General features: G+C 39.0%; 1 protein-coding gene across 1 annotated transcript; it reads right to left on the reverse strand.

Annotated features, from left to right (window-relative positions):
- Positions 1-525: 525 nt before the first annotated feature.
- On the reverse strand, positions 526-1759 carry LOC132054268 (uncharacterized). The gene is made up of 2 exons (XM_059446311.1): positions 934-1759; positions 526-839 (listed from the first exon to the last, which is right to left on the reverse strand). Exons 1-2 carry the CDS (start codon positions 1757-1759, stop codon positions 526-528), a joined length of 1140 nt encoding a protein of 379 aa, XP_059302294.1.
- Between the last annotated feature and the right edge of the window lie 12985 nt (positions 1760-14744).

The following is a 14744-nucleotide window of genomic DNA, read 5'->3' on the forward strand; positions in this document are numbered from 1 at the left end:
ATTGTCATTTGAAGAAGATGATGAACAGTAGAAAAAGGGTCGTTTAGTGTATAGGTGTTAAGGGCCGGTTTGTCTATGTTTTTATTGTGAAGATGAAGGGTTTGGGGGGTTTAAGTGAAAACTTGGACTCCCCTTTTTAAAAATACATAGCTTTAAACCGACGTATTAACTTAAAACACTCTCGTAAAATAATATTCGTACGGAATAAAATTCTTAATACGTAATTTAAAAATACGAGCTTCAATACAAGCCCAATATCGACATAGTTTCGGACTATATTTAAATAATGTGAAAATTATGGTCAAAATGAGCCATAATTCATACGACGTTTTAATTAACAATTTTTTCGAGTTAGATGGAGCGGGATACGCATCTTATCTTCAAATCATATTTGTAAAAGTAAATAACTCGTAATTTTCTCGTAATTGTCAATTTTGTCAATTTCTGTAATTTTATCGGGATTTTTGAATTGTAGAATTTTGAAAGCGTATCCTTATTATGTCTTGGCTCGGGAATTTTTGAGAATTAAAATGCGCTCAGTATGAGGTGAAAATTAGGTGTCAACACCTTCTCAAGCATGGCCTCAACCCTCGAACTACCTTGATCGTTTGGCTGCCCTTTTAGTGGAATATATGGATTAGAACTCTTATTTCTGAAATTGTTGTTGTTTTTGTAGTTCCCTTGATTCGTGCCACCATAATTGTTATTGTAGTTCCCCTGGCTATTGTTGTAAGTACCTTGTCCCTGCAGAGGTCTCCATTGATTTTGATTCTGGTACCCTCCTTGGAAATTTTGCCTCCGATAACCCCCTTGGGAGTTGTTCACATAGTTAACATCTTCTACTTGCATAGGAGGTCCCTCATGATATGGACAGTATAGGAGGTCCCTCGTGATATGGACCCTCTTGGACGTGGTACATCCCGTTCGGCATACCTGAAGTGTTTTCGCAAACATTTACCCTTTTAGTCTCTTTCTCATCAAACCTCTTCGTCAGTAAAGAGATATTAGTGGCCAGTTGTGCCAATGTCTGCTGCATCTCCTGGCTATCCTTCACAACATTTTGGGTCAATGGTGTCCTAAGTGATAAACCATCGGAATTACTAGAATGCCATGCTTGACTGTGTGTAGTCAATCGATCAAGTATATCAGTAATACTAGCATAGGACTTATTCATGAAACACCTACCAATAGCATTATTGGCTATTGCTTGGGTCATAGGATCAAACCCTCTGTAGAACTTGTCCTTCGGAATATGATCTGGGAAACCATGGTTCGGACTCCTATCCAAATATTCTTTGTACCTCTCCCAAGCTTCAAAAAGTTGCTCCCTATGACGTTGTTTGAACTCGTAAATCTGATCACGAATCTCAGCTCTTTTTCTTGGGGGATACCACTTCCTGAGAAATACTTTGACCATCTCCTCCCATGTAGCAATATAGTTTCGGGGCAGCTTTGTGAACCATTTTCTCGCATCTCCGGCTAATGAATATTTGAAGAGTTTCAGCCGAACAGCTTCTTGAGGCACACACCTTTGGATATGATAAGAGCATACCTCCAAAAAGTTTATTATATGCTGGTGAGGATCATCATCGACTGCATTCCGAAAGTATCCCTCTTGTTTGAGCATAAGATAGAGGGACGTTTCGAACTTAATAGTAGTAGCAGTCACCTTAGGACGAACTATTTCATATGTAAAGTCTTCCTCCATATCTGACTCATCACCAAAAATGTTTTTGACTGGAAATGCATCATCTGCCATGATCACTTGTTTTACATGGTAGCAAACAAGGTGTGTTGGAATAGGACAAAGAATTTAAATAAACACTATTTAGTAATTTCAAAACAGTATTCCCTGGCAACGGCGCCAAAATTTGATACGCTCAAATTACACTACTTAATAGAATAAAGCGGACGCTGTCAAATATAGTAACCCAACTAGGTTGGGGTCGAATCCCACAGGGAATATGGTGTGAAAAGTTTACTAAACGAGTATTATACTAATCTTGCGGTCCTGGTGTATTCCAGAAAAAGGGTTTTATAATCTTCCCAGTGCTGACCAACTTCTGAAAGATGATGGCATAAGAGTCTTTGAATACTGTGAAGTCGTAACGCCAAATAAGAGTGTTCAGAGTAATCCCTTTAGTTAGGATAATGTTGTCATGGACTAAAAGTGAATGCAGTCCCCATATTTTGGTAATGCTTTTGTCATCTATCAGCCTGATGAGTCTCTTTTTTGAAGGCTAAGCATTCATTAACGGTGTGTCCCGCCTGATCTTGGTGATAAGAGAATCTCTTATGTGTGAAGACCAGAAGACGGGGTGGCAACATGTCAAAGCAAACACTGACTATTCCTTTGCTTCGAAACTTGATCATCATTTCCTCGCTCGTAACATACTTAGGCAAGGCGCAGCAAGGATAATCCAATGCCTTGATCGCAATAGCCCACCACTCAACAAAGCTGGTCGGACATACTCTATCCGCTCCACGGGCTCCTCCCTAGGGCTTGATAGTGCAGCAGAAGTTCTTTCCACTTTTGGGCTCAAAGGTGCAGCAGAGGTTTATTCCCTTTTTGGGCTTAATAGTACAGCGGAGGCAGCCCCTTTTGATGGCCATGTGGCTCCTAGTCCGACTCCATTTATTCTTCCTCGGACTCCTCCACTATCGGGATGTACTCGGGAAGAATCCCTTTTCCCTTGTTCAGGACATTCTCTCCTTAAGCTTCGACAGGTTTCTCGGGTTAACTCTCTGCCGAGTCCATTAAATCATCTGCCTCCTTAATCTTGGCTTTGACTGCCCAGATCTGCTTTTCGAGATCTTGAATTTTTCAGCGCCGCGAAACCTCATTCCTTCTCATGACCTCGAGCTCAGGTTCCTTCTTATTGTTCATCGTCAGATTCAGAGAAAATCGCTAGGCTCAGTACGGGTAATTTTTGTTCATTGTTTTTCTTTGGGTGAGTGGACGGTATTCGAGATCAATTAAGCATTTAAATGAAACATATGAAAGAAAATAAAGTCACACAAATCTGTTTATAAGATTATACTACGCGCGCTTCTAAGCATACGTTCCTAAGCCTACTAATCATTTGAAACATAAATGTGTCATTTGAATTAAACCATTTCCCCATAATCATAGATAATAGTATCCTTCCCCGAAGGGGTACAAAAGATAAAGTAAAGACAGTGCATAAAATAAATCAGCAGAAATGTCCTCTAGTGGTGGATGATGAAGCCCGATCCCTATCAGTCTTGGCTTTCTTCGCTTTCGGGAGGGTAGTCTGGATATGAAGATGGGCCGATGTCAAAGTTTCCTCCATAAGAAACCCTTTCTGTGTGAAGGTCAGTGGAGCGACATGATCTAAAGATTTCTTCATTCGGTTATCTAGCTCAACCAAACAATCATTAGCAAGCTCCAACTCATGTCTCAGACTTTCTATGATGGCTTTGTCATGCTCAATTTTCTCCAAATACTTAGCATCTCTGTCGTCAGCTCTCCTTTGAATCAAACGGGATTGGATTTCGGCTTGCGAATCCTTTCCTTGGACACAGCTGTAGAGAATAGGTCTAGGAGAAAGTGTGCCTTGTAAATCGGCCCTCAACCAATCCTTATACTCCACGACACAACCAGAATGAAACCTATCTTCGGCTAAGGTATCGGGACCCCAAATCATGCGACCCTTCCATTCCTGTACACAATCCAAAGCTCTCGGTGGCCTATCAATGTCGTAGTCAATGATGAAATCCCCCATGCCCCCAATTTAGGGTATGACTTGGATCCTTCTAAATTGTCTCAAGACTAGCAGGTGCATAAGGGCAAATCCCTCGTATTCCCATAAGTGGCAACAATGGACACTTTCTTTCTTTAACTACAACTTCAGTGGACACAAAGTCATGGAACATCCATTGGATGATTTCATCCTTTAGTCTGGAGAAAGTGAATATCCAACTTTGTCTGTTTTGTTTTCCGAAGTTCGGGCGAAAATCCCGAAGACTATCCCTTTTAGCCGGCTTACTTAGGTGTTGTTCACCCCTAATCTTGACCATATGCTTGAGGATTCACCATTGTAGGAGTAAGTTGAAACCTTGGAAGTACTTGTAGTGATTCCGGCAGAGGTTCAGGGCTTGGTACAAATCAGCTAGTATGATTGGGTTATGTCAAAATATTTGGTTTCTTCTTTTTGGGTTATGCTGTAAAAGATGGCATGGGTGACGGAAATGACTTGGGTAGCTATGGCTAAGGACCAATCCTTAGGAAAGACCATGGTTCCTAGGAAGCAAATGGTGAAAGCCAAAGGTTTGGTGGCTGTCCATTCGGCATAAGTCCTGAATTCCCCGGGATACTCCACAAATCCATCCGGGCTTCCAAACCTTCTGTACAATTCTCTAAAGGGGATGGTGGGGCCATGGGCCTAATTGTCGTAGTTTAAAGAAAACATTCTACAAATTTGGGAGTAGGTGGGTTTTTCGAGGATCAAAGCATTTTGGTCGGGTGTCTTTCTTCTTCTCAGCCCCGAGCCTGCGCTAGTTAATACATCCCTAAACTCCACGAGAGTTGGTGTCCTTTTGATGTCATCCCCAAATTTGAAAACCATCATATCTCTATCCCAGAATCCGATAATCACTTTTATCAGTTCCTTGCAACCGGTCATAGTCATGATGGATGTCAAATTTCCTAAATGACATGAAATTCCTCTCTTCTCTTCCGGGGACATTTGGCCCCACCAAATACGTAGCAACTCAGGCATAGTCAGGACCATATCAAAACTCAAATTGATCGACATCTACAAAATAGGAACCAAAGTTAATTCCCTCCCCCACTCCCCATTAGGCAATTGTTTAATTCATAGGCACATTTAAACATTTCCAAGTAGCACGTAATATGATATGCGGTGCTTTTCGGGTCATAAACCATACTTGATATGGGGTAGTCTCCCTATCGGGTTTGGATACGTCTAAAATATCCAAACCACCCAGTCTACTTCTCATTTTGATTTGGCTTAGCTCTAACCTACACTTATGCAAGAGAGGGTTTTTCGAATTGACCTTGGACCCGAGCGGACTACTCAGGGTGAATCGTTATCAGCCGTTGAGTGACCACACACCAACTTAACGTTCAACGTGTTCCAAAGAAGGGGTGTTTCAGATTTTTTAGTGAAGGCCAAACCGCGATCCTGCGTGTCCCCTTTGAAACCAAATATTTTGCCAGGAGTGGTGGAGTTTATGATATGAAATAAATGACAGTTATAATTGCATAATTTAAACACAAACAAATAAGTACAGTTAAAATCACATTATATTGAAACCCTTATGGTTAGAACCTAGGAAATCCCCAACAGAGTCGCTATCTGTTACGGTTCGCTTTTACGCGGGTAAGGCATAAAAGTTACTACGAGATTACTGGTGCTCTAATTGGATTTCAACATTTTTAGAGTCGCCACCTAATTTATTATGGAAAACTAGGAAAATCGGGTTTAAAGATTTTTCCAAAAATAAGTAAAAATCTTTTTGGACCAAAGTTCGAGGTAAGGGTTCTGGTGATCCCCTAGGGAAGGTTTTACGCACCCTAGTATTAAAGATCCGTAGAATACGGTTGACCTACGATCTTCAATATGTAATTAATGTACTTATTTGTTCAAAAGTGTTTAATTCTCCGCAAAAAATGTCATTTCATTACATTCATATCATGGTTTCAAGAAAAAATTTGGCAAAAAATTCCCTTTATAAAAAGGGGTTTTTGGTTTTAAAAATTCACATAAGTGTTCAACTCACTTTATTGCCGGATTAGGACACACCCGGGATTTTTCCCGAGTAGAGTCGCTACTATTCTAGTCCTAATAAAATGGGTTTAGTCCTTGTGGGTTTATTATATATATAGGAAAATATGGAGTACATCTCCTTTTTGTATATATATGGAAAATGAAATTTGCTCAAGTCCAATATCATTTACTTTGAAGCTCATATAAGTCAACCTCATTCTAGTCCAAAGTCCATCTTATCTCAACTTGGTCCAAAACATCCTCTCGTTTTCCGTCCAATAAGTTTTTTTTGGCTTTAGCCCAAACAGTTGAAAATATTTGAGTTCAAAAGCAGTCCACTTCCACCAACCCAGTTTTTCTCATAAAGCCTCAAGTTTCTAGTGTCCAAACCATTTTTAGAATTTTGCTCATGTTTAAAATGTTTCAAGATTTGTTTCCATCAAAATTAACCTCGAACCGTCCTCCATTTTTTCATCCAAAATTCATTTTCTTATCAAAGTTCGTAAATGATCAAAACCAATGGGTTGAAGGCCCAAAATCGTTTTTGCACTTCTTTTGGAATAAGCTGTTTGCAAATTTTCTTACCAAAGGTCCAAGATTTATTAATTAACCATTTTGAGGGGAAAAAGAACGTTTACTTTATCCACAAAATGTGAGCTAATTTTTAGACTTTTCATCCAAATCAAGTTAAGTACCAATTTTAGTTGTGAAAACTAGAATTGACCGATTTTGAAAGTGTTTTGAGCGACTTCCTAAATTACTAAGCGTTGATTTCCTAAATTCTACACATGCATAGGGGTTTCATTATTTACATGTTTGATACATATACACATACATGTTAAGTAAAATAGAGGAAAGAAAGTAAACTTTTAAACTGATGGGCCTACCCAAGCCCATCAGTGCCATTTTCACCGATTGACTGGGCCTTCCCAAATGAATATTTGCTTCCCTTGTCGTTTCCTTAGCAGACTCGATCAAAGAGAGGGAGGTTGGGCCTTAGGCCCAATGAGTGTTGGTGCAAGAAATGGCCAGAAGGGCCCAAGGTTGGTTCCCATGAAACACACAAGAAGATTAGGATTAGTATTTGCCTAAGTAAAGATATTAAGTCACACAAAACAACTACATTCAAACCAAACAAAGGCATAAGCTAATAAATAAGTCCATAAGTGGTAATATAATTTCTTGGCAGAAAAAACAGTGTAAGGCCCAAATGATAAAGAAAACCCCAAAGCCCACATGGGCTATTTAACGCATTCAAGGAAAAAGGGAAAAAAACATTCAAGTAAAAGTTTGTTTAAAATACTAGAGGAGGCCCATTAATTAAAATAGTCATCCCAAGAGACTTAACTGACACATTGTAAGCCCATATTCACAAATGGCAAGAATGATATACTTTAAGTATACTAGGTATATCCACTTCCATACACCTGTGAGGGCATAGAGGTGAATATACCTTGTATACTTTGGTATATCACCTAGTATATAGGTGAGAAAGTTAATGTATTGAGAAGAGATGTGGAAACATGTACTATTCAAGGTCTTTTTAGACTTATATAAGGGAATAAGTAGCAAGTTCAAAGCCTAGAATCAAAGGGTAAATAAACAGACACATAAGGCTACTTCACTAAAACAAAAATTAAATAATGTTAATCAAACAAACATACACCATTACCAGCTAACATACCATGGATTTACACACCCATGGAGAGATTAAAACAGCCCAACAAGGAACGCTCTTACCCTCTTGTTTCTGATGCCACACAAGATCTAAGGGGTTTCCATGAACCCCAAGTATTGTTGACACCAGGGAAGGTTTGAGATTCATCCCCAAGTGCTGTTTTGCCTCTCCACTTATGTGTTAGGCTCACAGTCTTATGGGAGATGGAGTATATATGAATGGTGTCAACTAACAACCTCCTAATCAATATGTCTAGGTGTACATTTAAACAAACTTGGCTATCTTATCAGTCATTAATATTTCTATTAAGTTCAAACAGGACTAATGAAAAGTTTAAGCATTTCTATTGCACAGTCATGACAAAACCAAGAGATAAGCCACAGTAATGAATACAGAACCACTATATCTAGCAGTATCAATACTTAACCAATTCAAAGGGACATTCTCTAAGAAAATATCACAAGATATGAACTTAAGTAATGAGTGACTAGCCTCCAGAGGGAAACAATTAACAGCCATTAAGTATCACACACAATTACTCAAGTAAGTAGCAGTTTCCAGAACTTATGTATCTCCAAAAGGGGCCAAGTTTTAAACCAACTTCACTTGTCAACATGAGAAAGTAATAGGACTGTTATATTCACTTATTAGACTTTAATGTACTCAAGTAGACTGCCCAGATATTTATTTTAGTCATCTTTTGTAGTGAACTAGCAAAACACAGTTTTAGAACCAGTATTTCATGAATGGCAAGTACTTGTTCTTTACCTTAGTGAATAGATGAAACCACTTAAGACAAACAAAGTGATCAAGCCAGCCATATAATAGGTTATCAGTTATCTAAGTTAGACTACTTAATATCAACAACAACAAGTGAATCTTGCCAAGAAACAGGTTTGACAGTCTTAAATGATTTAAAATGTTTCTAGATTTTAAAAAAATCCAATAGACCAACTATAAAGTAAACACTTTTTCCCAATAAAGACTCTCAACACAAAGGGAGAACCAGAAACTAAGAACAAATCTAGGATCCAAATAGATCACCTTTCAGCCAATAATGCTTAACTATTTAACAAGAAAGTGCAAACAGGCATAAGATCCCAATAAAGAAAATTGAACAAATTAGTCAAACTTGAATTGTTTCATTCTTAAGCAGTGTCCAAAATAAAGAAAGAGTAAAATGGACTTAGTTTTAAGCATGGTTATTTACTAGCCTTTAGAACCTTTTTTTGAAAACAGAAATCAATCAAAAAACAGGAAGTACTGGACTTTTTGTTAATCCTTAAATTGTTGGTCTAGAATAAGGCTATCATGTTATAACAAATCTTGCAAATTAGGACATTCCAACAAAACCAGACCAAAACTCAATGACTTACAGGAATTTAGAAGGGACAAAGACAGACCAAGTAGATGTGCCTAAACTAAATTCTTTAATAACAGTCTTTGACATGTATCATGGGAAGGGACAAAACAAACAACCATGAATGCCTACCTACACAGGTTCACAAGTGGACTTATGCAAAGCATAAAGCTAGATTCAAACAAGGAAGATAATGACTGCACATGGTCTAAACTACACCAAATATTAAAACAGACCAATTCTCATCATATCAAAGACTCCAATCATTAATTGAACATTATTAAACCAAATAAGTGTTGAGACAGGATGATGATCTTTCCAAGCATGTTATGACTTCAACAATTAGGCAAGTGATAAACCTTCTTTATGTTAAATACTATGTGGCGGTATCAAATTCCCTCTTTCAAATGAATAATTTATAACCAAATGCACCCCTCAGTCACAAACTATCCATCATACTACTCAACCATAAAAGGAAATAAATATGATAGACTAAGGAAGGATTGATGATACTCCTGAAGCTCCTCTAAACTCAGACTACCATGCCTTTTCAGGCTTATAGACTGACAAGTAACTAGGATTCAATACCACAAGATATTTTTCACACTTAGCAGTTATATTAAGGATAACAAGATCCACAAACTGGGACACTAACATATCAATGATGTCCTGTCATTTTTCTTTCTAAAGACAAGCAACTAAAAATTGATTAAGTACCATAGATTCCTATTCAAACAAGACTCATTCCCATAAAAGAACAAATAAATGACAAGCCCAGCTATCACTAACCTATAAACTAGCATGGGTAATACCCAAACACATACACTTAATGGGCTTGCAACAATATGTGAGTAGGAAACCAAGTAGGTAAGAACAAGATCAAGCAGATTCTAGGTTGTATCAACTTATGACCGAACAGAGTTAGAGAGACATATAAAAAGACTCATAACACATTAGTCATACTTCAAACAATCATGAACTAGAAGAAACGTGGCTTAACAAGAAAAACTCAAATCACTAACCATGAAGAAACCACACACCTATTTAATAGGTTATTCACCTAAACTAAGTCATAATCCACCAAATGACACAAAAAGTCTACATAATTAGTCTCCTAAGTACACACAAGATTAACCTACTACAGAAAAAAATTAAACAAAAACTAACATCATAAGGCTAAAACATTATAAACAAACACAACATCAAACCACACAAGCAACAGAGTATATAAATGATTGAAATGAACTAAAAAAAAAATTACTAAGGGAAAAGAAAGGTAACCTCTTTGATGTGCAGCCTAGCCAAGAACAAACTTGAAAAAAATTATCTTCCACCCTCGCCCCACACAACAAGCACAAATATTTAAAAAATTTAACTAAATCGAAAAATAAAGGTTTCCAAGCAAACTGCTGAAACCCTAGCTATTCGATTTTTATATGTAAATATATATTTTTTCCAAAATCCTCTTCCTTTTTTTTTTATGCAAACAAAGAACCCCTTATATAGGAATCCCTAAATCTCAAAAACCTTAATTCCACCGATGTGGGATAAACCCCATTTTTGGGCTTTCTCCTCACAATCTCGCATTGTAGGGCTAAGATCTGTTCAATTTGAACATCAAAGGCCAAAAATCGGCCAACACAAGGTCGATCTGTAGGGTCCCTTAGGGAACAATAGAAATCAACTATTCAAAAATCAAATACAACAAAACCCATTATGGTTTTTCAGTCATGTAACCGTTGAATTGAAAAAGTAGAGTAGAAAAAGAAAGGTTATACCTCGTTTGGCTTGGTCTTGGATGAAAGAGGAAGAAGCATCAAATGCTTTTCCTCAAAAAAGACCCAACACGACTGTGCCATGCCTGTGATATTCTAAGGAATTGCCAAAAATGGCGATACACGTAGGAGAGAAGGGAGTCGCCCCTTGGCGGCTAGGACTTCATAAATAAACCTTAGCAAAAATACAAATGACCCCTTAGGGGTCCGTTTGTCTGAGGAAAGGGACATATGTATTTGCTGTTTGGGCCGGGTCTGGCCCTATTTTGGGCTGGGCTCGGCCAATTTAAAAAGAAAATAAAAGGGGCCTGCCTATATACATGATATATTGAGTATACACGTATATTTATGTATATATCATGTATATGGGGGGGGGGGTGAGATTGCGAAATTCAATAAATAGCCCAATTTTAAAATGATTTCCACTAATTTGATATTTAAAAATAAGACCCCATTAAACTAATTGGTCTAATTCAAAAAGGAAAGCAATAATTGCAATAAAATAAATAAACTTTGTCAAAAGACCTTAATTCAATTTTGACTAGTTTAAATTATTGTCACAATTGGCTAATAATTAATTATTTTAATTATAGCCGCTTAATGGTAATTTCAAAATTAATTACAATTAAAACTCAATTAATTATGATAAAAAAGCCAAATTTGATTAAATAAGAAATGAGGGGTAGAAATGGTCAATTTACTTAATTAATCAATTTTCCTTGAATTAAACAGAGTAAAATACTTTGCAAATTGCTATTTTAACAATTTAGATAATTAAGTGAAATAATCATGGAAAATTATCACTTTCTTCTTGGTTAATTTTAACAAAAGTATGTTAATTGTGAAAAATACTCAAATTAATTTATAATATTGTAGAAATTACCTTATCAAACAAAATTGGAAAAATATAGCCTCAGTAGATTTTTAGAAAATTATTTTGACTTTCTAAAAACATATTTCCCTCTGTTTAATATCTCAAGGACTCTGGATAATTAAAGTAAATTATGGGAGGTCAAAAATTAGGTGTCATTAGTAGGTACCGGCACGACTTAGTTCAATTGAGTTGTGACACTAAGGTTACCCTTCCACTCAAGTCTAGGCACCCCGGGCGAAGCTAAGGTGACTGTCTTGGCATGACAGTCCAAAATTGCATGATATGGAGTTAGCCAACTCATACCCAAGATTACATCAAAATCTACCATGTCTAAAATCACTAGGTCAACCTAGAAGCCATACCCCATAAGTGTGACAGTACAAGATCGAAAAACTTTATCTATAACCATAGAATCTCCAACTGGAGTAGATACATGTATAAGGGCATCAAGTAAATCACGGACCATATTGTGACCTATAGAAAAATATGTGGACCCGTAAGAAAATGTAGAACCCAGCTCAAACAATACCCAAGCCATTCGATAACAGACTGAGATGTTACTTGTAATAACAGCATTTGATCCCCGAGCCTCTGTCCTTATAGGGAAGGAATAACAATGACCCCGTCCGCCAATAGCCTGCGAACAATTGCGATCAACCTACCCTGTCTGAGTTCCGCCCCTGCCGGGCTGATGACTACCTCTACCCGACAGAAACCCATCTCTGTTAGGCTGGGGGCCACCTCTACCAGCTGTGTGACCGCCACACCAAGACTGAGCGTGGTTTCCACCATAAGATCCTCCCCCTCTACCTGATGTTGGGGATTTGGGATCCTTAAACTGAGTACCCTGGCCACCTTGCCTAAAGTCTGCGAAAATTTCTCTTGAAATGCCCTATATCACCACACTCAAAGCATCCGCGGTCTAGTGTCGGACGCTAAACAGAAACGGACGAAGCCGAATAACCACCATGATCTGGAGCTCTAGCCTGCGAACTCCCTAGATGAATGGAATAGCACTGACTGGCCCCTGATGGGCCTCCGGCCAAAGCTGCATGGTTGACTGAACTCGGCGTCCCGAATAAAATGGGAAACTTTGGCCTTTAGCGAAAGAGCCACTATAACCACCACCTTTTCGGGCCTTCTTCTATGCGTGCTTATGGTAACCATCCTGCCATCTCCCTCGACAGTCCTAACGTGATCCACTAATTCCTGAAAGGAAGCACCTGTCGCTGAAGAGCTGACAACTAAAGGACAGTGTTCAACCTCTTTACAAATCTCCTAACGCTCTTCTCCTCAGTAGGTACAAGCTGGACGGCATAACGAGACAATGAATAGAAACAAGCCTCATAAGCAGCCACATACAAATTACCCTGCTCAATATTGCTGAACTCATCATGCCTGCGGTCCCTCAAAGTACGAGGAACATACTTGTCTAGAAACACCTGATATAACTAAGCCCAAGTCAACGGGGGTGATCCCGCTGGCCTGCACTCTACAACAGCCTCCCACCATAACTTGGCATTACCTAAGACCTGGAAGGTCAAGAACTCAACACCATATTTCTCCACTGCCCCCATCTTATCGAGCCTCCCATGACAGTCCATAATGAACTCGTACGCATTCTCAACCTCAGTTCTATATAACTCTAGAGGTTTCATCTTAGTGGACCTCTACAATAGATCATGCTCATCCCCGGTCAATACTGGACCTCCCACTAGCCTAAGAAAAATGCCCAGTCCTAGAGGCTCATCCAATCAAGGAGCCACAGCTGCAGCATGCTGTACCCCTGGAGCACGAACTCTGCCTGGAGCTGGATCCCCACTTTGGCACCCTGAGCACCTCTAATAGCTGGTAACACACCTGCCTCTGTCAAACCATTCAGCAGGTTCAAAACTTGGACCATCACATTTGATAGCATTGGAGGAGCTATAATATCTGGCTCAGCTGGTACTGATTCAAACTCTGCTGCCTCATCTGGGACTACTTGAGGCTTAGGGGACTCAGTGCGTTGCTGACCAGCCACAAGAGCCACGCCCCTGGCTGGTGCTGCTGCTCTCCAGCTCCGGCCAAGACCTGGCCTCTGGTCTGCCTTCCTCTAAAAACTGCAGCCCCAGCGGCCTGTCCTCCTCCATGAACTGCGACCCCAGCGCTGGCGCGGGTACCTCATTAGCTGCTGTTGCTGCACGAGTCCTCACCATCTATGAGGGAATAGAAAGAAAGTCAGATACCAATTTGAATCATCCAGCTACCAATTGGAATTAAGTAGTACGAAAGAAAGAAATTGAATTTTCCTACTGTCCCATGGCCTCTCGAAGATAAGTACAGACGTCTCCGTACCGATCCGCAAGACACTACTAGACATGTCCTTGTACAACCATATCGACGAACCTAAAGCTCTGATACCAACTTTGTCATGACCCAAACAGCCGTGAGTGACACCCACACGACTCCCCTAGTGGGCGAACCATCCACCTAACCAACCATCCAATGATTACCATATTACTTATCTAATTTTAAAACATTCAAGGATATAACAGATAATAAATTCTCCAAATGTCTAGTCATGCCATAAATAAATGAATCTGTGGAAGTCTAATTATTACAATCCCAAATCCGAAAGTCATCGTACAAGGACACAAAAACATAATTGTCTAAAGAATGAATAACTGTCTGAAAATAACATAAATGTCAGAAATGAAATAGATATCTAAAATAGAAAAGATCTTCAAGAGGCCTGGCATGGATAAGAGCTCACCCTCGAATCTGGCGGAAACTGGCCTCACCCTAAATATGAGGTCTCATAGATGTCTCTGGATCACAATCTGCACTCAAAAGAATGTGGCAAGGTAGTATTAGTACAAATACTATGCACTGGTAGATATCATAGGTTGACTAAGATTAGTATCATGCATACAATCACAAAATCAATAAAATAAACAAATAGGCACAGCAACACATAATCGCGAGAACTATCAACATAAATCATCCAACACAGGAATAAGGTAAATCCACACAAGTACAAATCAATAGGAGTAAATCAACCCATGAAATCACTAAACATAATCATAAATCACAAATTATCTCAACTCTGTCACATATCATACACACATGCTAAATGGTAGTGTTTGAACTATTAGCCATAACCTGCAGGGGACCCATGGTGTCTGTCACACCCCAATTTTCGGTAGGGTGTTATGGGCACCCGACCCTTACTTAGGGCCGAGCGAACCCTCTGACTGTCGTAGTACTCGTAGTCATAATGGGCCCTTAACCAGATCATGAATGCATAATGAAGAATTTTCGA

Source organism: Lycium ferocissimum, chromosome 4 (assembly GCF_029784015.1).
Source record: "Lycium ferocissimum isolate CSIRO_LF1 chromosome 4, AGI_CSIRO_Lferr_CH_V1, whole genome shotgun sequence".
Taxonomy (NCBI): domain Eukaryota; kingdom Viridiplantae; phylum Streptophyta; class Magnoliopsida; order Solanales; family Solanaceae; genus Lycium; species Lycium ferocissimum.